This window comes from Thalassophryne amazonica, chromosome 17 (genome assembly GCF_902500255.1).
Source record: "Thalassophryne amazonica chromosome 17, fThaAma1.1, whole genome shotgun sequence".
Lineage (NCBI taxonomy): Eukaryota > Metazoa > Chordata > Actinopteri > Batrachoidiformes > Batrachoididae > Thalassophryne > Thalassophryne amazonica.
The window spans coordinates 54,288,199-54,314,010 of record NC_047119.1 but is presented as its reverse complement, the minus strand read 5'-3'; the positions used below and the strand labels follow the sequence as shown (position 1 = coordinate 54,314,010).

Sequence of the window (25,812 nt, the reverse complement as noted above, 5' to 3'; positions counted from 1 at the left end):
TCTACTCCGAGGTCATAACTGCCACCAGCTCTGGATCAAGCCCATTTGATTTTACCGAAGATTTCTGTCCCTGCAGAGCGCCACCATGACCAGCAGGTTCCCAAACACCGTCATGATGATGATGATGGACAGAAAGATGGTGAGAAGAACCTTCTCCAGTGAGCTCAGGAACTCCTGCTGCTGCCCTTGTTGATTTCCAGTGTTTAGTCTGTCATCCAAAACACTGAACCAAAGACACAGAGTATGTTTGCATTGACAAGTTGATTGATTGATTGATTGAGTTTTATTTTTATAAAATCAATATAAACACAGAAAGATGAATATATCAATGATACATGGATGACACAATATGGTATAAGCGCTTATTTCCATTGTGGTCCTTGTGAGGCTAACACTTGACAACAAGTGGCCTCTGTGTGCGTCTGTGCATGCATGTGTGCGTCTGTATGTTTTCAATCACAGCAAAACCAGGGAGAGCTGACATTTGCTGTTTGGTATGCTTCTGTATTTTGGGTCAAGGATGAACGCTGCAAAAACAGAAAGTTGATAAGACTAATATTTTTTGAGAAATTAGCCATTTTAGCTAACCAGTAAACAAACTCCCATGCTGCAATGCACCATGGGAGTCTAGGTTTTGAGGTTTTAAATGTTATTGTGGTTCATGTTAGTTTAACAGTGTTGTTAATGTTATTGATTTATTGTGTTTTTTTTGCAGTTCAACTGCTTTAGTCAGTTTAGTTAAGTGTTATGCTACTGTTACCATGAGTGAGATAAGTGTCATGCTCCTGGTACCATAAGTGAAAAATGTAGTGCTTTTAATGTCTTCTGCCACAGGATGCATAAAAGACAAAAAGCTCTACATGTGTGCTTGAGTTCTTCTAAAAGCTGTTGAGGTCTAAAGTTCTGAAAACATTCTGGACTCACACACCATTCCAACTCATTATAGAAACGTTGCATAATTTATGACCAACCTTGAAAAATGTCAGCTACCTATTTTATAAACACTACCCAATCTAGAGTCCAAGGATCCCCATGGGCAACACACTAGTTTTATGTTTATTTATTTTTATTTGGGGGGGTCCACAAAAGCACCTACTGTATAGTTATTGAAGAGTTAAACACCGTGACCAAATCCTGTTCTCAGCACCATCCTATAGTTTTTTGTTCTAGAAATATTGAACAAGGAACTGTGATGTTTCCAGGAGTTTTGGACATTTTCCATCTAAATATCACACCCAAAATTAAAGACTTACTCCTCTTTAACATCTACTAAAGGAGTCATTTATACCAGCTAATAGAAAAAGTTTTTACATTCTTCAAGAAAATGTCTTCCTGTCAAGTTTAGACATTCTTAATAATTCTGATTTGTGTATGTAAACATGTTAATTCAGGTTATAGATTTTCCATAACAGTTATTTAAGCCAGCTCGTTTGCTTGTTGGGATGTAAACTCAAACTAGAGGAAGACATGGAATTATCAAAAACGTCATGCTGTTTGGCAACATTGATGTCTCCGTTATGACATAAAATAGACACTCTGTGGCAAAACCCATCTTTCCACAAAACAAAAAGAAAACCATTAAAAACAAGTGCAAACTGAAACTATTCTCGACACATTAAAGAGCCTGTTTGTGTTCCAGACAGGTTTGTATCCACCCCAATGGCTACCATTATTTTATACATATTAAATTTTCGATTTGGAATGCTGGAACTGTTGTCATAGCTAAACAAAAGTTAAGAGGGCCACAGACCTATCAATGAAATCCTCTCCTAGTTTGTCAAATGACAGAGAAAGACTTTAAAATTCAAATGTCTCTCAGAAACAACATCACTGAGAAGCAAAACATTATAGAGCCTTTCTTGTGTTTTTATTAGATTTATCTCGAGATCACTTGGTCACAGTACGCCATGCTTGGACTACATTTGCTCCCGAGAAGGAAAATGCAGACATTCAGATTTGAGAAATTACTATCATAAAACATAAAGAATATTAGTTCAGCAGCCAGAACACAGACTGAAAATGAGGTTACCTTTGTTCCTTTAATAGTAAAATGAGTTCCACTATAGATCTATGGGCCAATATCATCTTAACATTAAGAAGTAAGTAAAACTCTTAAATAATATCAGTATTGATTGAGCCATTGAGTAGATTCTGCACTCGTTCCAGCAGCAAAATGATCTTATAAATTAAAAGGTGTTATACTGCTTGACAGTTAATACAAGTTACTGGGTGTTTACACAGATTTCATAAAGTCTAAAAAGCCTCTTCTTAAATTCAGTGTCACAGAAGTGTTGGATAATTAGATTTTCTATCATGAAACACCCGTCCCACTTAACAATAGACACAACATTGCTAATTGCTGGATACACACAGCACAAGTTAAAGAAACGTTTATTCACTTTTTTTTAAATAATTAGTACTATTATTTAGCTCTAATTAATATTTTTAAAATGACAAGTCACTTACATAGTTACACACTTACACTGCATTTAGCGTCAGTTTATCTACAAACAGAGCTAATGTCAAGGGTAACTTTTTCCAAGCTAAAAATTTTAACAAAATTAATTTTAGCTGTAAATGAGAATGAACTGTGAGATTTTTTTTTTTTTTTTTTTTTTTTTTTTGGTGTTGTAGAAGATTAATTTACTGTAGAGGTGGTGCTGTGGCCATCACTGGTCATCTGCATGGAGATCAGCAGAGGAGAGTCTTCATCACCCCATGCTCCAGCCCTGGAAACACCAATAATAATCAATATGTTTCCACCAGACGTCATACGTGCATGACAGTCAACCACAGAATTGCTCTTCAAGGGCTTCTTTTGGCAAAGATCAAGGTCTTTGGAGTCAAATGTCAAAATATGATTTTTCACTCCAATGTCCACCATGCTTGGCACACATATGGAGGTGGATTCTGGAATTGCATCACAATTCTGGAATTGCATCACAATTCTGGAACTCCATCACAATTTATGAAAGGTACTGGAAATGCAGGACTGTCTCGCAAAAAGTGGGACATCTAGTCACTCTAAATGGATTCTAGAATTATTTTGGAAAGGTCAACCCGAGGCATGTCCAAGTTCACTTCTCTATCTAGAGGGCACATAAAGTGGACACACAAGGGTTGGACTTATCCTCTTGATTAGTCAAGGTCATGTTCTGGTTATAGCATAAATTCAGCCAAAACATCCGAATCCTGCTGACTTCATAATGTTAGGAACACAGAGTAAACTTACATCCAGAGACCACAGGGTGCCAGACGGTACATAAGGCTGAATAAATCCCGTAAGAAAACCCAACTTTCAAAATGATAAAGTCGGACGGCAAACCTTCTACAACTACATTGGATGTCAAATATTATTTATATAAATGTAATAAAGAGAACAATTACTGATTTTTAGTGAGTCTACAAAATCGTGTGCAAATCCACAAAACCTTTGACGTTATTCATTTTCATCATTCCCAGACTCCCTCAAGTTCAAAGAAACCAAACATTTGGACTGATGATTGCACAAAGACCACATTAGACGATTGCACATCATTTTAACGTGCACTGGTTCTATCAGGTTATTGTTTGCAGTCATTTTCAGACTAAAAACTTTCCCTTTACACTAGTCTATGAACAGCATGTTTGCACTGTGTTGGTTCTGATTCCATTAGTGATATTTGTATGTTCTCCAGACGTTCTCTCAGATGAACGACCTGCTCTGTTATTTCATTCATTTATTATTTTATTTTATTTACTTTTTTTTTAACTAATATGATTTTCTGAGGATAGAGTGTCCCACATGCTGTATGTCAAGCCCACTGGGGAATTTTTGTGACTTTTTTGGGGGGGCAATGCAGATAATCTTCACTTCACTTGTGTCCCATAATGGGAATCCTCCTTTATCCTTCTATTCTCCTGCCAAGGGCAATTAACAACAATCAGCAGAGGAACACCTCAGGGGCTGCTCAAGGTTCAGCATCCAAATGAAGGGCAATAAAGCAGAAAGAAATCAAATTCAAAACTATTCTGCATACTTGATTTCTGCTTTCACCTTTAAAAAATACATTAATGTTTCAATTTCCAGTATACATATAAAATCATATAATACACACAGATGACATAATATTTTCCGAGGCATGAATTACACATAGAAGTCTATTTAAAAATATAATTCTCAAAAAATTCTCAAAAATTCTTTCAAAACAATAAACACCATCATCTTGTAACGATCTTTTGCTGGAGTTAGCCACAGCAAATCTAAACTCTTGCTCAGCCACACTTTGACTGACATTGATGAACTTAGACGTACAAATGCGCCACTTTGTTTTGCTTGTGTGACCTGCTGATTTGATAATTTTCCTTATTTTCCTTACTTTTTTCTTTTAACTTTCTCACATGTTGCCTTTCCAAAGCTTGAAAGGTGTCCTAATTCGTCTTTTAGACAACGTTTTATTGATTACAGATTATCAACTAAAGTCTAGTAATGCATGCTGGCACGGCATGGTGCAGCATCCATGACACTGCTGAACCACCTTGGGACCTGGATGGCAATCACACAGGCAGACAACTGGTCCATTTCCATCTGCCTGCCCCAGCCAGGTGAAACGTGTGTTCCCTCTGTCTTCTGAGGCACCCATTTGCTGGATCATGCATAGAGAATCTCGCCACATGTCCAAAATATCATAGCTGAGGGTCCCTCACAATACAAGTTATACTCCTCCTCTGAGGATCCCTAAGTAACCACTCATGTGGTGCAAAGCCATTCCAGCAGTACCCAAGGATTCTAAGAAGAGACCTGGGACATGTTAAAATTGAACTCAAAACACAGACCTTAAACTATCCTGAGCATACAAAAGGAAAAGGACACAATATGAGCACAACTAAGAAGCACCATGGGAGGAACACACTAAGTGATGGAGGGAAAATTACCAGAAATACCTCAGAATAACTAAGAATGTGGACACAGCGCTTACTGTGGTCATATAGAGACGCAATCATGTTGCAAAAGTTCTTGTACCCTACACTTCCTCAGCACCCTGACAGAAAACCTCTAGGGACCTGGTTATACACCTTTTCCACAAAACACATACAGACTGGTTGGTCATACTCCCATAACCCATCTAATATCCTTGTGAGGGTAAAGAGCTGATCACCTTAACACAACCAGGATGGAACCCACATTGCTCCTCCTGAGTAAGCCTCCTCTCTTGTACCCTGGCATAGAGTTTCCCAGGGAGTATGAGAAGTGTGATTCCTCTATAACTGGAACACACTATCCAGTGCCCTTTTTGTAAGATGGGGACCCTTTGTTTTTAAAGATGGGGACCACCCCCGCATTGTCGGCATTACATCACACCTGTTCCCGGTGGGTGCTGGACTCCACCAGGGCTGCCCCTTGTCACCAATCTTGTTTGTGATGTTCATGGACAGGATTTCAAGGTGCAGTCAGGGACTGGAGGGTGTCCAGTTTAGTGACCTCAGAGTTGCAGCTCTGCTTTTTGCAGATGACGTGGTTCTGTTGGCTTCATCAGACAATGCCCTCCAATCCATACTGAACAAGTCTGAGGCTGAGGGTGAAGTGACTGGGATGAGAATCTGCACCTCCAAATCTGAGACCATGGTCCTCTGTCAGGAAAGGGTGGATTGTCCCCTCTGGGACAGTTATTGTTCCAAGTTGAGGAGTTTAAATATCTCAGGATCTTGTTCACGAGTGGGAGTAAATTTAAGTATGAGATTGATAGATGGTTTGTAGCGGCGCCTGATGTTTGACAGATTCTGTACCAAACAGTTGTAGTGAAGTAGTAGCTGAGCCAGAAGGTGAGACTCTCAATTTACCAACTGATTTACACTCTTGTCCTGACCTATGGTCATGAACTTTGGGTAATGAATGAAATAATACCGTCGTGGATACAGGAGGCAGAAATTAGATTTCTCCACTGGGCTTACACTCCTGGACAGGGTAAGAAGCTTGACTATCCGGGAGGAACTCAGAGTAGAGCCACTGCTTCTTTGCATTGAAAGGAGCCAGTTGTGGGTCGGGCATCTGGTGAGGATGCTCCCTGGTGGTCTCCTGGAGATGTGTTCCAGGCATGGCCAACTGGGAGGAGGCCTCAGGGAAAACCAAGGACACGCTGGAGGAATTATATTTCCCAGTTGTTTTGGGAACTCCTAGGAAACCCCCCAGAAAGAGCTACAGGACTTCACCAAGGATAGGGAAGTGTGGGATGAGCTGCTTGGTCTACTGCCACTGTGACCCAGATAAGCATCAGAAAATGAATGAATGAATGAGCGAATGAATGACTGACCTAACTTAGAATGACATAGTACACGAAGTACATAATGAAAACAAAATATCAGATGAAAGTAATGGAAGTTAAAAAGAAACAAACAAACAAACTTAAGACGTGCTACAGCTCCACTACTGAAGGCGTGATGGTGGACCAGAGATGACATGTGACAGAACGAGTAAAGGGTGAGCAGTTTTACCTCGAGCGGTTTACAGCAAAGTAACCTGAACTTGAGCAGGCGGAAACCTTTCACTGGTGCACCTGTAGACGCCTTATCAGGCTAAAGCACCGATTACAACATCACACCATTTTTTATGACAGCTGTCTGTTCTTATTGCACTCAAGGGTCAACATCAAGAGCCGATAGACTGTCAGCCGGCGAACAATACCCCCTTTCTGAATACAGATCACCATTAACAGTTTGTGACTTCATCCCAGTTCTGACGTACGCAAACTTAAGTGTGTTTTTTTAATACCGATCTCTCACCGTCATCCTCACATTCACAGCGCCGGGTTATGAAAATAAGACCTTTTATTCACTTGACCTCACTTTACCCCCTGATTTTCCATCCCAAGTGCTGAAAACTGAGAAGAATTTGAAATGAAAACATCTCACAAGAAATGCTGAGCGAGCTTAGTCGTCTATCAACGGCTTGACTTGCTTGTGTTAAATTTGGCAGAAAGATAACACCAGCCACTGTGTTATTTAACTCAACACAAACAGATTCCGCACACAGTAAATACAATCAAATGTCAAAATAACGAAGGAATTCACCAACAGACTGGTCGCCGTCTTTGTATTTTCACTGCAGCGCTCAACTTTCAGTAACACTCTGGAAACGCTTCTTCTAATCATCATTATTTTTATTCGCTGTCATTTCTCACCTTCGCACACAGAAATCATCCGTGGGTAATCACACCGACACTGCCCACTCTCCCACTCCATCCCCACTCACATGTTGGAGTCCGAGGAATAAGACAAGTGTTTGTGCAATCAGAATTTAAATGACAAAGAAGAAAGGCAACAGCAGAGAGGACAGGAAAGAGAGAAGACACATTTCAGACAGATTTTCTTGGAAAAGCTTGTGGTCCATTTTATGTCTGCTGCAGAAGTTATTGTGAAAGAAGGAGAAGGTTTGAGGGGGCAACATATTGGTTCCATTTGTTTGTGCTTGAAGCAGGAAGGAACATATTCTGATTGGTCCATTTGTGGGTAGCTCAATGGTATCAGAATAGAGAAACCATGTGGACTTGGGTTTGATTCTCAGTCACGATACTTGTGTCTTTAGACAAGACACTTCATCTGCTCTGTTCCAGCCCACTCAGCTGTAAATGGGTACCGGCCTTGACTTGGAAAATAACCACAGATGTATTGGCATTCCATACAGAGGAGAGTTGGAAACTTTCTGGACCAGATGAGCACGGACACCAATGGGCCTCGGAACCTACACTCACCGGCCACTTTATTAGGTACCGTACACTTTACTAGTACCAGGTTGGACCCCTCTCTGATTTCAGAACTGCCTTAATTTCTCATGGCATAGATTCAACAAGGTCTTGGAGACATTCCTCAGAGATGTTGGTCCATAATGACATGATGGCATCACGCAGGGAACTATTCAACCAGTCTGTCCATTCTCCTCCGACATCAACAAGGTATCTTCATCCACACAGCTCCTGCTCACTGGATATCTTCTCATTGTCGGATCATTTTCTGTAAAACCTAGAGACGGTTGTGATTGAAAATCCCAGTAGATCAGCAGTTTGTGAAATACTCAGACCAGCCTGTCTGGCACCAACAACCACGCTATATTCAAAGTCATTTAAATCCCCTTTCTTCCCCCTTCTGAAACTCGATTTGAACTTCACCAAGACGGCTTCACCACATCTATGAGTTGCTGCCATGTGACTGCCTGAATAGCTGTTGGTTTTAACAAGCCTTTGAACAGGTGTACCTAATACAGTGGCCGGTGAGTGTATCTAGAGCTTACTTGTGTGTGAGTTAAGTCAAGTGTGGGAGCATAAGCTGGTGCCACACAAAGCTGCCTTCACCACATCACAGAACCGCCCAGGTCCTACATGGCAACCATCAAGGCAGAGAACCAATCCTTCCCCACCTCTTGAAAGTAGCCATCTGTTTGCAGCAGTCAGACAAACCATGTCCACCCCCTTGGCCTTCTTCTACCACTGGGATCCCCAACACTGAGGCGTTTGATCACACACAGAGAAAGATGTTACATGGCCAAAATGTTGTAGCGGATGCTCCCTCACGATGCAATCAATACGGCTCACTTGACAAGGCCATTCCTGTGGTTCCCAGTGACCCACCAAAGAGACCTATTACCAAGTCACTGCTTAACATCAAAGCTTGGTGTTACATGCCCATTATCATTGCGCTACGTAGCGTCCACGTTGTCATTTCACAGTAGGCATGCTATATATTATTTGACTAGGTGTCAGTTGTGAGCTGTTAAATGAGGCTTGAGGTAAGGAAGGTTTCACTTAAGTAAATGCTAAGAAGCTCATTTAAGAGTCAAAGTCTTGATGGCTAAATGAGAGTTCGTCCTGCCATCATATTATTTTCCTCAACATAAATTTTTTCCATCTTCCATGAGATGCTGCAAGAGCAGACTCCAGATACTACGCACAGGAACTTCCCACTAGTCCTAGTATTAAGGAGAGCATGTTGAAGTTTTTTGATATATATGGTAGGCTATATGTTGCACTAAAGTAGGTTAAGTAATGTTACAAAAGTGTGAGAATTTAAAAAAACATTTAATTATGGTGAATTACCATTATTTGTTGATTTTCAATTCAACAGGTATAAACAACAGTACAATTATAGGTGATTAATAGTGTATGTCAACAGAATCATATGGTTTTTTTTTTTTTTGTAAATTGAAGAAAACTCAATCTGGTTTGTTAGCTATTTGAACATACTACATTTATTTGCTAACTTTGGGGGTTGTAATATACACCATCAAATAATATAAAGTGGTTAGGACCAGTGGACCATAGGACCAATGGACCATAGGACCAGTGGACCCCTCCCGTTACGCACATACACCATTGTATGTATTTTTCGGCTTTTCAGCTAACAGGTCATGACACCCGTAATCTCTGGTTTGCATCATTAAAAGTTGTTTTTGCATTAAAATAAATGGTAAATGGTAAATGGACTGCATTTATATAGCGCTTTTCCATCTGACGCTCAAGGCGCTTTACAATAATGCCTCACATTCACCCCGATAAGGTTAAGATTCTTCTTCTCATCACGGCTGGAATCATTCTGTGGAAAGATGGATATTTTTACCATTATTTTCTTCCAATTTCTGACAGTATAAAACAGAAAAAGCAGACCGCCTGCTAGTTTAACTCCGTAATGATCAGTCAAAAGCAAAATAACACCAGCCGGACTCTCTTTAAAGTCACACACTCGGTGGAATCTGAGGTGTTTTCATTCCTCAATTCAGTGTTCGCTGACAGCAGCAGCAGGAAACAAAGACATTTGAGAAGCTGTGAACTTGCAATGTTTACTCCAGAGCCAAATCCTTCTAGGCACCAATCAGAACTTTCAGAAATCAGACCCTTCTTCTATCTGGTCACAAAATTAAAATGTGATTTACATCTTCGGGACCTATAATTTAAAACTCTAAATACCTACTATTTATTATTCCAAACAATCTGGCAAGATAAACTACATCACTTTATAGGTTTCAGCTCCCAGGATGGGAAAAACCCTGTGGGATGGTGACATCATATGTCATAAAAACAGACATGCTGCTGATAAAGAAGGCTCGTGAACGTCTTGCAGCACCTGAGGGAAATCATTTCTGGAAAATCCTCTGTGTGCAACAGGACACACAGCAGCGAGCAACTCCGTTTAAAACGGAGTCTGCTTATAATGAACTTATGTCAAACCAGAGTCAAATGTTCCAGAAAGAAGTGACTGCAAATGAAATAAATGACAGCTTCTGCTCTACTTGTGGTCCAGCTCTGTTGATGTAATGATGCGTGAACGCGATAGAGAGTCTGATGGGTTTTAATTACCTAAAATATAACACAATGCTAAAATGCCCTCAGCCGTACGAGCCTTGTGTTCTTTATAATTTGCAGTTGTTTAATTATTAAGATCCTGTTGTCTTACATACAATTTGTTCATATAATGCCATAGGTATTAAAGGCACTGCGCTGCAGTGGTTTGAATCATATTTATCTAATAGATTACAATTTGTTCATGTAAATGGGGAATCTTCTTCACGGACTAAGGTTAATTATGGAGTTCCACAAAGTTCTGTGCTAGGACCGATTTTATTCACTTTATACATGCTTCCCTTAGGCAGTATTATTAGAAAGCATTGCTTAAATTTTCATTGTTATGCAGATGATACCCAGGTTTATCTATCCATGAAGTCAGAGGACACACACCAGTTAGTTAAACTGCAGGAATGTCTTTCAGAAATAAAGACATGGATGACCTCTAATTTCCTGCTTTTAAATTCAGATAAAACTGAAGTTATTGTACTTGGCCCCACAAATCTTAGAAACATGGTGAGAAATCTTGGAGTCATTTTTGATCAGGATATGTCCTTCAATGCGCATATTAAGCAAATATGTAGGACTGCTTTTTTGCATTTGCACAATATCTCTAAATTAGAAAGGAAAGCTAATTCATGCATTTATTTCTTCTAGGCTGGACTATTGTAATTCATTATTATCAGGTTGTCCTATAAGTTCCCTGAAAAGCTTTAAGTTAATTCAAAATGCTGCAGCTAGAGTACTGACGGGGACTAGAAGGGGAGAGCATATTTCACCCATATTGGCCTCTCTTCATTGGCTCCCTGTTAATTCCAGAATAGAATTTAAAATTATTCTTCTTACTTATAAGGATTTGATTAATCAGGTCCCATCTTATCTTAGGGACTTCATAGTACCATATCACCCCAATAGAGGGCTTCGCTCTCAGACTGCAGGCTTACTTGTAGTTCCTAGGGTTTGTAAGAGTAGAATGGGAGGCAGAGCCTTCAGCTTTCAGGCTCCTCTCCTGTGGAACCAGCTCCCAATTCAGATCAGGGAGACAGACACCCTCTCTACTTTTAAGATTAAGCTTAAAACTTTCCTTTTTGCTAAAGCTTATAGTTAGGGCTGGATCAGGTGACCCTGAACCATCCCTTAGTTATGCTGCTATAGACCTAGACTGCTGGGGGGTTTCCCATGATGCACCCAGTGTTTCTTTTTATTCACCTATTTTTGCTCTGTATGCACCACTCTGCATTTAATCATTAGTGATTGATCTCTGCTCTCAACCACAGCATGTCTTTTTCCTGATTCTCACCCCTCAGCCCCAACCAGTCCCAGCAGAAGACTGCCCCTCCCTGAGCCTGGTTCTGCTGGAGGTTTCTTCCTGTTAAAAGGGAGTTTTTCCTTCCCACTGTTGCCAAGTGCTTGCTCATAGGGGGTCGTTTTGACCGTTGGGGTTTTTCTGTAATTATTGTATGGCTTTTGCCTTACAATATAAAGGGCCTTGGGGGAACTGTTTGTTGTGATTTGGCGCTATATAAATAAAACTGATTTGATTTGATTTGATGTTCAATAAAGCCCCTCTGTTACTCAGTCAATCAAAAACATTATCATATACCTATAAATGATACGCCAATATGATTGCATAAAACACTAAAGAATAAAAAGCAATACACCCTTTTTGTGGATGGGTAATATTTTTCATACCACCCGAGTAATCAGCCAATCCGGACAGCAGAGCGCACCACAACGAAGAGGCGTGGTCAGAGGAAGTGTGAAATACTGGTGAGTCACTATTAATAATTTCTTACATGTCCAACCTCGTAGGTTTATCGTTAAAATTAAATTCGTTGTTCTAAAAGCCATCATAATTATTTATACGAAAACATTCTTTTTTTTCTACTAAGGTTTGAACTTTGAGTGTTTACACAGGAGAGAAAAGTGAGAAAATGTTAATACCTGTTTGAGAAAAGTGTATAAAGTGTGTAGTGAGGGGTTTTACAGCCTTAAAACATCTATAATAATTGTAAAAAATAAATGCTCACTACTTCGCGGATTTCGCCTATCGTGGGTTAATTTTTAAAACGTAACTCCCGCGATAAACGAGGGACCATTGTATATGATAAAATCGTTATCAAGTTGTTCACCAATGAATATGACTTTATAGACCCTTCAGAAAACCATACAACATTTATCATTTATAGGCCTCAGGGTATATGGTTTTCTTCAGGGTCTATAAAGCCATATTCATTGGTGAACAACTTGATAACTGATAATATTTACATTTTAACAGCGTCTGCAGGAGGCTTTGTGTGCGTGTGTGTACATGAAATTTTGACAAAAGCGGAAATTATGCAAATCAAGGAATATTTATAGATCACCCTCTGTGCATTTGCTGGTATTAATGAGACAAACTCTGTAGGAAGTATGCTTTGAGTTAGAGGAAGTTACTAACACTGCAAAATGTGTTATCAGGTTACAAAAAGAGCGTTTTCAGTTTTAGAAGTGTTTATTTCTCGCTAGAGGATATACGAGGTCTGTCAATAAAGTATAGGTCCTTTTTATTTTTTTCAAAAACTATATGGATTTCATTCATATGTTTTTACGTCAGACATGCTTGAACCCTCGTGCGCATGCGTGAGTTTTTCCACGCCTGTCGGTGACGTCATTTGCCTGTGAGCACTCCTTGTGGGAGGAGTCGTCCAGCCCCTCGTCGGAATTCCTTTGTCTGAGAAGTTGCTGAGAGACTGGCGCTTTGTTTGATCAAAATTTTTTCTAAACCTGTGAGACACATCGAAGTGGACACTGTTCGAAAAATTAAGCTGGTTTTCGGTGAAAATTTTAACGGCTGATGAGAGATTTTGAGGTGATACTGTCGCTTTAAGGACTTCCCACGGAGCAAGACGTCGTGCAGCGCTCCCAGGCGCCGTCGTCAGCCTGTTTCAAGCTGAAAACCTTCACATTTCAGGCTCTATTGATCCAGGACGTCGTGAGAGAACAGAGAAGTTTCAGAAGAAGTCGGTTTCAGCATTTTATCTGGATATTCCACTGTTAAAGGAGATTTTTTAATGAAAGACGTGGGGGCGGATTGCAGCGTCGGCTCGCAGCCGCTGCGACGCTCTGCCACAGGAAAAACACCTCTGTTGGAAGCCTTAAGGACAAGTTGGAACATGTCCAGCTGTTAAACAATTTCTCATATACTCACTCCACTGAAAGCCATCAAAAGCCGCCTGGATTTTACAAATGGTTATCAACACGGAGGTGTTTTTCCTGTGCCGCCGCGCCGCGTCGGCTGCATCCCGACGCGCGGACCCGTCCGCACGTCTTTCATTCAAAAAATCTCCTTTAACAGTGGAATATCCGGATAAAATGCTGAAACCGACTTCTTCTGAAACTTCTCTGTTCTCTCACGACGTCCTGGATCAATAAAGCCTGAAATGTGGAGGTTTTCAGCTTGAAACAGGCTGGACGACTCCTCCCACAAGGTGTGCTCACAGGCGAATGACGTCACCGACAGGTGTGGAAAAACTCACGCATGCGCACGAGGGTTCAAGCATGTCTGACGTAAAAAACATATGAATGAAATCCATATAGTTTTTGAAAAAAATCACAAGGACCTATACTTTATTGACAGACCTCGTATTTACACACAAACGAAACAGAGTTTTGCAGCTAGCTACCAGCCTTGCTAACGTCCACGAAATAAGTTCAGAGGTGTTATTAGGTTCCAAAAAACGGCATTTTCAGTTTTAGAAATTGTTGTTTCTCGCTAGCCTTTACATAATACATGAGAGACATGCATATAAAACAACAGATTCAAACAGAATGTGACTTTTTAACCTCTTAAAATACCTCTTAAATAGGTCAAGGTTAGCCATCTTTGAACTTGTCCAAGGTCTGTGTCCCAAGAATGTTCCCTGTTAATTTTGAAGACTGTATCTGTAATAGAACTGGACTTATGCTGATCTCGGACGGACGGACGGATGGACGGACGCCAGGTCTTCGCAATACCCGATAACCATATGTTGGCCTTGGGTAACAAACAGAGGTGAACAGAGGTGTGTTTTATATTCTAACTAACTGACAGCTAAAATATAGAAACAGTGAGTCTGATTCCAGAAGATATTTTGATTTCTGTCACTTCAGTTATGTCCTTCTGGTTTACCTCCGTCGATTGCAGTCAGTATTTTTAGTTTGATCTAATTAGATCAAACTTCGCGGCACTGATGTACTGTTGAACGCAGCTCGAAATAAGCCTGGGTTACAAACTAAGGCTGGATTGAAATGCGGTTTTCTGATGGCTCCAAAAAGATTTGTAAACTCTACTTTAATTGAAGTTCGTGGGTATAGGAGACCTTAACTGGAGTAACGATTTTGCTGTTGTCATGTATGATGTGTATGATTCATGGTTCAAATTAGTACAAATACTTGTAATTTTAATAATCATTTTAACTTTAAATTGTACAGAACTTTTTAATAATCGTCTTGAAAGTGCTTCATAAATAAAATCATCATCATCACCATCATAATAACAGCTCTATAGAATACAGTTCACCAAATCGAATTTTTTGATCTGAAGGTGGGTCACTCAAAGTATCTCAAAATTCACAATACCATTTCTAATTGCTGATTATTCAAAACATCAGATCTTTTTTTCATGTGTTCAACAGGCGACATTTCCGTCTTCTCAAAAGGAACCATTAAATCACACGCTTGGTTGCTGCACAGTTGACTGGCAAAAGATGCAGATGTGATAGGAGAAGCATCTTTTCCAGCTGAAGTGGCGTGGGTGAAGGTAATGGGTTGTGAGTGGGTAATTGAGCGTGTTGCGCTCGTCACAATAAGAGCATCAGCTCACTGGGTGGAGAATGCTTCTGTTTCCTGTTGTCTCTGCAGTGTAACCCTCATCCTATGCATGTATGACATGTAGAAGTACAGCTGTTTGTCCTGCTATAGTTCAGGCATGTCTCATTGTACATTATAAACAATCTTTGATGTTTTTGTCCAAAGCATTCTCATACAAAAACCCAAGTACCACTCTTTCTATTGGAGATGCTGTCAATCTCTTGCTCAGATCAAGCTTTTATTCAAAACAGCCATTACGCAACAACGCACGGTAAATTATCGGAGCATACAAAGTAATTTTTAGGCTGAAAATGTTTCCAGTCACTTGGCAGTGAGACCCAAAACAGAGAGTTCTTGGAGTTGAGCCAGTACACATTGAGTTTGCTAACAACCCAGGCCTGTATCCGCGAAGCAACTCAGAGCCCTCTCAAAGAGCTCCTAACTTAGCCTTAAAATTCCTGTCAAGGAATCCTAGCCGAGGAGAGATCCAAGAGGTGTCTAAGAGCAACTCTGAACAAGGAGGGGACAGAAACGCCTATCTTTGTGAGGAAGCGGGGTTGACCCCATTGTTAGGTATGACGGAGTCCTCTAAGAGCTGTGATTGGTTGTTACAGAAAGGGGAGGAGAAATAAAAAACAAATGCGCTCCATCCTCCTGGTCATGAATGGACAGTGAAATCATCCGATCATATAAACTGAACTGCATTAAGACGTGTAATCGTGAGGATATGAATGAATGAATGAATGAATGAATGAATTTATTCAGCACACACAGTCCAAAACAACAACAACAAAAACTTACAACGTAGAAAGAAAATGAATTAACAGTGTGCTTGAAAGGGTATACGCAGAAGCAAAGCTTATTAACGCCTATCCCTTTAACCAAAAATAAAATTATCTACTCCAAAAGGAGTGAGGGAAGTAAAAAACCCATCTATTCCCACTCCCACTTTCAACCACTTCATCTTAAAGGACACAATCCGAATGATACCGAACAAATTTACATTTACAAAGTAACATTTACAAATTTACATTTACAATTGGCAACACACAAAACTTATCCTTCTTCAGCTTTATAACTTCATAACTTTGTTATGATGATGAAACTCAGCAAAATTAAATTAATTGTTATATAGCTTGAAAATGTTTGAACCTACCTCATTCACATGCAGAATATCTATACATTAAAAGCGTGCGTGCGTGTGTGTGTGTTTATTTAGTACGTTCATTGTGAGCACATAATATAATTGTAAATATGTTAAAAATGTATGCATGACACAAGAAAGTGAAAACATTATTTTCCATTGTGGTCCATTTAAAAATCAAATGACAAAATAGATGCAATAATAAAAGAAAATAACAATATTAATAATACAGATAAAAATAACACTAATAATACTAAAGATAATGATAATATTAAGTGTGTATATGATATCAAGAACCTAAACAATTTATGAATATATTAAGACAGTAAATTAACATAAAATAATTACATAGATCAAGCGGGTAGTGTGTTACTGAGTCACTGTCATCCTACATACAGAGAATACCTCTGCTTCCTGTCTGTCTTTTCTGCCATCTCCTCTCTCAGGCGGCGTCATCAGCCTGTTTCAAGCTGAAAACCTCCACATTTCAGGCTCTATTGATCCAGGACGTCGTGAGAGAACAGAGACGTTTCAGAAGAAGTCGGTTTCAGCATTTTATCCGGATATTCCACTGTTCAATCAATCAATCAATTTTTTTATATAGCGCCAAATCACAACAAACAGTTGCCCCAAGGCGCTTTATATTGTAAGGCAAGGCCATACAATAATTATGTAAAACCCCAACGGTCAAAACGACCAAAACGATCAAAACGACTGTTAAAGGAGATTTTTTTAATGAAAGACGTGCGGACGGGTCCGCGCGTCGGGACGCAGCCGGCGCGGAGTGGCGGCACAGGAAAAATACCTCTGTGTTGATAACCATTTGTAAAATCCAGGCGGCTTTTGATGGCTTTCAGTGGAGTGAGTATATGAGAAATTGTTTAACAGCTGGACATGTTCCAACTTGTCCTTAAGGCTTCCAGCAGAGGTGTTTTTCCTGTGGCGGAGCGTCGCGGCGGCTGCGTCCCGACACGCGGACCCGTCCGCACGTCTTTCATTAAAAAAATCTCCTTTAACAGTGGAATATCCGGATAAAATGCTGAAACCAACTTCTTCTGAAACTTCTCTTTTCTCTCACAACGTCCTGGATCAATACAGCCTGAAATGTGGAGGTTTTCAGCTTGAAACAGGCTGATGACGCCGCCTGAGAGCGCTGTGCGACGTCTCGCACTGTGGGAAGTCCTTAAAGCGACAGTATCACCTCAAAATCTCTCATCAGCCGTTAAAATTTTCACTGAAAACCAGCTTAATTTTTCGAACCATGTCCACTTCGATGTGTCTCACAGGTTTAGAAAAAAGTTTGATCAAACAAAGCGCCAGTCTCTCAGCAACTTCTCAGACAAAGGAATTCCGACGAGGGGCTGGACGACTCCTCCCACAAGGAGTGCTCACAGGCGAATTACGTCACCGACAGGCGTGGAAAAACTCACGCATGCGCACGAGGGTTCAAGCATGTCTGATGTAAAAACATATGAATGAAATCCATATAGTTTTTGAAAAAAATAAAAAGGACCTATACTTTATGGACAGACCTCGTATATATATATATATACAGTGAGGCAATTTTCCCTCCTACAAAGAATGGAGAGGTCTGTAATTTATATTGTAGGTACACTTCAACTGTGAGAGACAGAATCTAAAAAAACAAACACAGAAAATCATATTGTATGATTTTTAAATAACTAATTTGCATTTTATTGCATGAAATAAGTATTTGATACAATAGAAAAACAGACCTTAATATTTGGTACAGAAACCTTTGTTTGCAGTTACAGAGGTCAGATGTTTCCTATAGTTCTTGACCAAGTTTCCAGACTGCAGCAGGGATTTTGGTCCACTCCTCCATACAAATCTTCTCTAGGTCTTTCAGAATTCGAGATTCAGCTCCTCCAAAGATTTTCTATTGGGTTCATATCTGGAGACTGGCTCGGCCACTCCAGGACCTTGAAATACTTCTTATGGAGCCCCTCCTTAGTTGTGTGTTTGGGGTCACTGTCATGCTGGACGACCCAGCCACGACCCATCTTCAATGCTCTTACTGAGGGAAGGACGTTGTTTGCCAAAATCTCATGATACATGACCCCATCCATCCTCCCTTCAATATGGTGCAGTTGTCCTGTCCCCTTTGCAGAAAAGCATCCCCAAAAATGATGTTTACAAATCCATGCTTCATGATTGGGACGGTGTTCTTGGGGTTGTTCTCATCCTCCAAACACGGCGTGCGGAGGTGATACCAAAAAGCTCTATTTTGGTCTCATCTGACCACATGACCTTCTCCCGTGCCTCCTCTGGATCATCCAGATGGTCACTGGTGAACTTTAAACGGGCCTGGACATGTGCTGGCTTGAGCAGGGGGACCTTGCTGCCCTGCAGGATTTTAAACCATGCCGTTGTGTTTAATGTAATCTTTGTGACTGTGGTCCCAGCTCTCTTCAGGTTATTGACCAGGTCCTCCTGTGTTGTTCTGGGCTTTCTCGGAATCATCCTTACCCCATGAGGCGAGATCTTGCATGGAGCCCCAGACCAAGAAAGATTGACAGTCATCTTGTGTTTCTTCCAGTTTCTAATAATTACACCAACAGTTGTTGTCTTCTCACCAAGCTGCTTGCCTGTTGTTCTGTAGTCCATCCCAGCCTTGTGCAGGTCTACAGTTTTGTCCCTGGTGTCCTTAGACAGCTCTTTGGTCTTGGCCATGTGGATAGGTTGGAGAGTGATTGACTGAGTGTGTGGACAGGTGTCTTTTATACAGGTAACAAGTTCAAACAGGTGCAATTAATACAGGCAAAGAGTGCAGAATAGGAAGACATCTTAAAGAAGAACTAACAGGTCTGTGAGAGCCAGACTTCTTGCTGGTTGGTAGGTGATCAAATACTTATTTCAAGCAATAAAATGCAAATTAAAGATTTAAAAATCATACAATGTGATTTACTGATTTATTTATTTTTAGATTCTGTCTCTGACAGTTGAAGTGTACCTACAATAAAAATTACAGACCTCTACATTCTTTGTAGGAGGGAAAACTTGCAAAATCAACAGTAAATCAAATACTTATTAGCCTCACTGTACATACAACAAAATTTGTCCTCTTTATTTAACCATCCTAATTACAGATAGACACAATCCAACCACTAGGAGCAGCCACAGTCTGACACCCGGGGACCAACTCCAGATGTAAAGACGCTGCCTTGGTCAGGGGCAGAGAAAGGAATAAACCCTAAATAAGCATTTTGTTTTATTGTGGGAGGAAACTGGAGTGCTGGTGTTCACATAAAATGGGTTACAGGTATAGAGTTACATATATGAAAGCTAAGGTTAGCATTAGGGTTCGTGCAGACTCCCTATACCACTAATGTAACACTGCCGTGTCTACATAGGGGCATGGTCACAACTTACAAAGATGGAAATAAGGATACAAAGTACCCAGATGTGCAATACAGAAGAAAGATGGTCCAAGTCTTGGTACTTCCTGTCTTTGTGTAAGGTTGTGAGATTTGGATGCTCAGCACTGATCTGAAGTCACCGTTGTAGGTCTTTGACTCAGTCTTTCCAGGGGTAGCCAGCGATGCTCCAGAGAGATCTACTACCAAACAGAAGGCTTATGTAGAAATACTACTTACACTGTATCTATGCAGCTATAGCATTATGGTTATGTGGCACTCTAGGGTTGATCCAGTGCGAATGTGCTTCAGTGCTGGAGACTTCAGCAACTGCAAAAGGTCAAGGAGATATGCCTGTGGTTACATGGACCAGCTGTCTATTTGACAGGTTACCGACCAGGACCCTGAGCGGTTCCATAGTATGGTAGATGCTGCAACAGCCGCCACTAATGCATGCTGGCCTTTGAATCTATGGGTTTTTGGCTGAAATACACTGACATTTGATAATCTGAGTTGGAGTTATCAATATCCTGATAAAGTAAGTCTCTTTGGCTGCTATCTTGTTTTTCTACACAAGTTTTACACCGGATGCCCTTCTTGATGCAACTCCACATTACATGGAGAAAAGTGGCAGGGGTGGGGTTTGAACCAGGAACCTTTCACACTGAAACCAAGCACATTAACCACTTGTCACCACCCCTGACAATATTCTGATAATAGTCAAATATTCAAACCAAGCTAATGACAAATTGTTACAGCAGGTGTGAAACAGAACATATCAACAATTACATCAGGAGAGCGCAGGGTTGCCCAAATCTGCTCCAGGAGGGCAACCACCCTGCATGTTTCTTCACTCTCCCTGCTCCATCCACATATGGTTAACTCTTGACAGGTGTGCTCAGCCAATGAGGAGTTGGGAAATACCGGAGTTAAATAATCGGGTAGTGAAAACATGTAGGACAGGTTCCCTCCAGGAACAGATTTGAACGTACTGATCTGGTTCTGGTATCATGGTTTAGAGTATAGCATACCCCACGGCTGGTATTTCATTTGTATGTGATGTTCCTGATAGTCTCAGTGATGATACTCGACTAATACCACCAAAACATAATATCCAACAAAGGCCCACAGCGTGTTTATGAAGGTTATCCCTGTGTTTGCTTGTACCGAAGGCAGCATATGTGCACATACTGACCAGCTTGAAACAACCTCACACACACACACACAAAGTGTAACTTTATATTTGGCTAAGATTAAGTTTGCATTTATGCCACAAAAATTCAGTTTTTGCGATATAAATAAAGATAAAATCTAAAAGAAAAAAAATTGTACTAGGAGATAAAAGTGTGAATATTCCAAGAAAATAACTGGGCTGTTATCAAAGTAAAGCCAAAACTTGAGAAGAAAAATATTGCAACTAACAAGCAACTTAAAGAAATTCATTTTTTCTCACACCATTTAACAATAATAATCTTTCTACAGTTTTGTGAATAGTTACTGTTGTGATTGTGACTACTGTTGTCTCAACGCTCTGAGGTCTAGGGGTATTTTCCCAATTTTTTTCATGCCTTCTGTAACTCTAAGGTAATTGTTTTTAGTATAATGCTCATGTGTTGCATATCAAAATGTTCAGAAGAATATCAGATTTCAGAGTATGTAGTACATATGGCAAATGGACTGCATTTATATAGCGCATTACCATCTGCATCAAAAGCTCAAAGCTGTTTACAATGATGCCTCACATTCACCCATTCACACAGAAACAAACACACACACACACACACACACACACACACACACACACACACACACACACACACACACACACACACACACACACACACACACACACAGATGTCAAGGTGCTGCCATGCAATGTGCTCACTATACAGCGGGAGCAACTAGGGGATTAAGGACCTTGCCCAAGGGCCCTTAATGATTTTCCTGTCTGGCTGGGTTTTGAGCTGAGGATGCTCTGGTCTGAAGCCCAACACTTAGCCACAACACCATCACCTTCCCATGTTCTAATCTAGACATATATGTCTAGAAGACTGCATGTCGAAATATTTTGGCTTACAAAAGTAGTGTAATACGAGGTCTGTCCATAAAATATCGTACCTTTTTATTTTTTTCAAAAACTATATGGATTTCATTCATATGTTTTTATGTCAGACACGCTTGAACCCTCGTGCGCATGCGTGAGTTTTTCCACGCCTGTCGGTGACGTCATTCGCCTGTGAGCACGCCTTGGGAAGGGGTGGTCCCGCCCCCTCATCGGATTTTCATTGTCTGGAAATGGCGGAATGAAAAGGACTTTTTTTCCATCAGAATTTTTTCAGAAGCTGTTAGAGACTGGCACCTGGAAACCATTCGAAAAATTTATCTGGCTTTCGGTGAAAATTTTATGGGCTTCACAGAGAATAAGGACTTTAACTACAGTTGGGACATGCCTATCTCGGCTTTCAATGCTTACCAGTCGAGTGAGTATAAGAGAAATTGTGGAGAGCTGGACATGTCCAAACTTGTCCTCTAACACTCTGAAACGGAGGTGTTCCTTTGTCTCGCTTCATCAGTGAATCGGTCGTGACGCGCAAAGCCTCCGCGCGGCTTTCCATGACAAAATCTCTTGTTAAAAGTGAAATCTGCCAGAAAATGGCTGATGTCCAGCTCTTGTGATAACCAGAGAAAGAGGACACAACGGTCTCATATCCACAGAGCAAATCCATTTAGAAATGATCCAGTGGTTTGTGCCTCGTTGTTGCAGCTCGGAGCGTGGCGCACCGACCGTCCTTAAAGGGGTCCTTAAAGCTGTAGTTAAAGTCCTTATTCTTTGTGAAGCCCGTAAAATTTTCACCGAAAGCCAGATACATTTTTCGAATGGTTTCCAGGTGCCAGTCTCTAACAGCTTCTGAAAAAATTCAGATGGAAAAAAGTCCTTTTCATTCCGCCATTTCCAGACAACGAAAATCCGATGAGAAGGCGGGACCACTCCTTCCACAAGGCGTGCTCACAGGCAAATGACGTCATCGACAGGCGTGGAAAAACTCACGCATGCACATGAGGGTTCAAGCATGTCTGACGTAAAAACATATGAATGAAATCCATATAGTTTTTGAAAAAAATAAAAAGGACCGTTACTTTATGGACAGACCTCGTATATGAAGGAAATTGCATATCAATGTAACTATACTCAGCAAAAATATAAACGCAACACTTTTGGTTTTTCTCCCATTTTGTATGAGATGAACTCAAAGATCTAAAACTTTTTCCACATACACAATATCATCATTTCCCTCAAATATTGTTCACAAACCAGTCGAAATCTGTGATAGTGAGCACTTCTCCTTTGCTGAGATAATCCATCCCACCTCACAGGTGTGCCATATCAAGATGCTGATTAGACACCATGATTAGTGCACAGGTGTGCCTTAGATTGCCCACAATAAAAGGCCACTCTGAAAGGTGCAGTTTTATCACACAGCACAATGCCACAGATGTCGCAAGATTTGAGGGCGCGTGCAATTGGCATGCTGACAGCAGGAATGTCAACCAGAGCTGTTGCTCGTGTATTGAATGTTCATTTCTCTACCATAAGCCGTCTCAAAAGGTGTTTCAGAGAATTTGACAGTACATCCAACCAGCCTCACAACCGCAGACCACGTGTAACCACACCAGCCCAGGACCTCCACATCCAGCATGTTCACCTCCAAGATTGTCTGAGACCAGCCACTCGGACAGCTGCTGAAACAATCGGTTTGCATAACCAAAGAATTTCTGCACAAACTGTCAGAAACCGTCTCAGGGAAGCTCATCTGCATGCTTGTTGTCCTCATCGGGGTCTCGACCTGACTCCAGTTCATAGTCGTAACCGACTTGAGTGGGCAAATGCTCACATTCGCTGGCGTTTGGCACGTTGGAGAGGTGTTCTCTTCACGGATGAATCCCGGTTCACACTGTCCAGGGCAGATGGCAGACAGCGTGTGTAGCATTGTGTGGGTGAGCGGTTTTCTGATGTCAATGTTGTGGATCGAGTGTCCCATGGTGGCGGTGGGGTTATGGTATGGGCAGGCGTCTGACATGGACGAAGCACACAGGTGCATTTTATTGATGGCATTCTGAATGCACAGAGATACCGTGACGAGATCCTGAGGCCCATTGTTGTGCCATACATCCAAGAACATCACCTCATGTTGCAGCAGGATAATGCACGGCCCCATGTTGCAAGGATCTGTACACAATTCTTGGAAGCTGAAAATGTCCCAGTTCTTGCATGGCCGGCATACTCACCGGACATGTCACCCATTGAGCATGTTTGGGATGCTCTGGACTGGCGTATACGACAGTGTGTACCAGTTACTGCCAATATCCAGCAACTTCGCATAGCCATTGAAGAGGAGTGGACCAACATTCCACAGGCCACAATTGACAACCTGATCAACTCTATGTGAAGGAGATGTGTTGCACTGCATGAGGCAAATGGTGGTCACACCAGACACTGACTGGTATCCCCCCCAATAAAACAAAACTGCACCTTTCAGAGTGGCCTTTTATTGTGGACAGTCTAAGGCACACCTGTGCACTAATCATGGTGTCTAATCAGCATCTTGATATGGCACACCTGTGAGGTGGGATGGATTATCTCAGCAAAGGAGAAGTGCTCACTATCACAGATTTCGACTGGTTTGTGAACAATATTTGAGGGAAATGGTGATATTGTGTATGTGGAAAAAGTTTTAGATCTTTGAGTTCATCTCATACAAAATGGGAGCAAAACCAAAAGTGTTGCGTTTATATTTTTGTTGAGTGTACGTAACCTGATTTTTAAAGCTAGAAACCCAAACACAACCAGTAATGCTCGGCCTTATACTTTACATTAAAGATTAAGATATTACTTCACATCCCACTTTAGTTAGGCAGAAAAGTTAAATTAACTAAACTTATTTTTATATCACTCAATTAAACTTAGTCCAGAACTATAGTAAAATTTAGGCCCAGAGCAATACCGATTTAAACACTCACACACACACACACACACACACACACACACACACACACACACACACACACACACACACACACACACACACACACACACACACACACACACACACACACACACACACACTCATCTTCAACCGCTTAGTCCAATTAAGGGTCACCGGGGGCTGGAGCCTACCCCAGCAGTCATAGGGCGTGAGTCGGGGTACACCCAGGACAGGACGCCAGTCTGTCACAGGGCCACAAACAGGCAAACAAACACATTCACACCCACTCGCACACCTACGGACAATTTAAAGATTCTAATCCACCTAACCCACATGTCTTTGGATGTGGGAGGAAACCGGAGCACCCGGAGGAAACCCACGCAAACACGGAGAGAACATGCAAACTCCATACAGAAAGGCCACAGGCGGGAAATAAACCCATGACCTTCTCGCTGTGAGGCAACAGTGCTAACCACTAAGCCACCGTGCTGCTCCAATTTACACATTTTAGTTAAAATGTATTATTATAAGTAGTAGCATGAACAGTGTCTTCAAAAGTGGACCTTTAATCAAGGGGTGTTGTGGAGGACACCCCCCCAACAACATCTTTCTGTCTGGATGTACCCCTGGTTTGCAGTCTAAGTAGGAACAATCAAGAATTTGTGTATTTGTGTGGAAAGCGTGACCTGACTGAGAGGTAAGAAGGTTTTATAAGCATATCTTACGTCATGCCATCCTCAGAAAGATTTCAGGCGTATTCTGGAAAAAGAAAAGTGTTTGTTGTTAACACGTCGAGGGTCTGCAGCTGTGTTTTTAGTTTAACCTCAATGAGGACACTGACAGAGACACTCCAAGCAGACATGGAAAGAAAAAAAAAAAAAAACTACATTTGTAAAACTCTGCTCTTTGCTCACAGTGCACTGAGAGACACTCAAACACTCCATCCCCCTCCCCATCTGTTGTGTGGGCCGCCAGAAGAGGAGGTACTGCTGGCCCACCACCAGAGGGCGCCCTGCCTGAAGTGCGGGCTTCAGGCACGAGAGGGTGCTGCCGCCACGGACACAACCGGGAGTGACAACTGTCACACATCAACTCATGACAGCTGTCACCCATCTTCATTTCATCAGGGGCGTCAACCATCTGTTGGACAGCCAATGGAAGAGCAGGGT

At 41.2% G+C, this 25,812-nt stretch overlaps 1 protein-coding gene across 2 annotated transcripts in view; it reads right to left on the bottom strand.

Moving 5' to 3' along the window:
• The window catches only part of LOC117529884 (5-hydroxytryptamine receptor 4-like), a 95,075-nt gene that overhangs the window by 61,982 nt on the left and 7,281 nt on the right, over positions 1 to 25,812 (bottom strand). Inside the window, exons 2-3 of one of the 2 annotated variants that reach the window (XM_034192773.1) lie at positions 2,648 to 2,729; positions 56 to 223 (exon numbers count right to left, since the gene is read on the bottom strand). In XM_034192773.1, the coding sequence (XP_034048664.1) occupies positions 56 to 223; positions 2,648 to 2,670 (191 nt within the window). In that variant the 5' untranslated portion in view covers positions 2,671 to 2,729. The remainder of the gene's footprint in view (positions 1 to 55; positions 224 to 2,647; positions 2,730 to 25,812) is intronic. The other variant, XM_034192774.1, reaches the window with a different exon arrangement.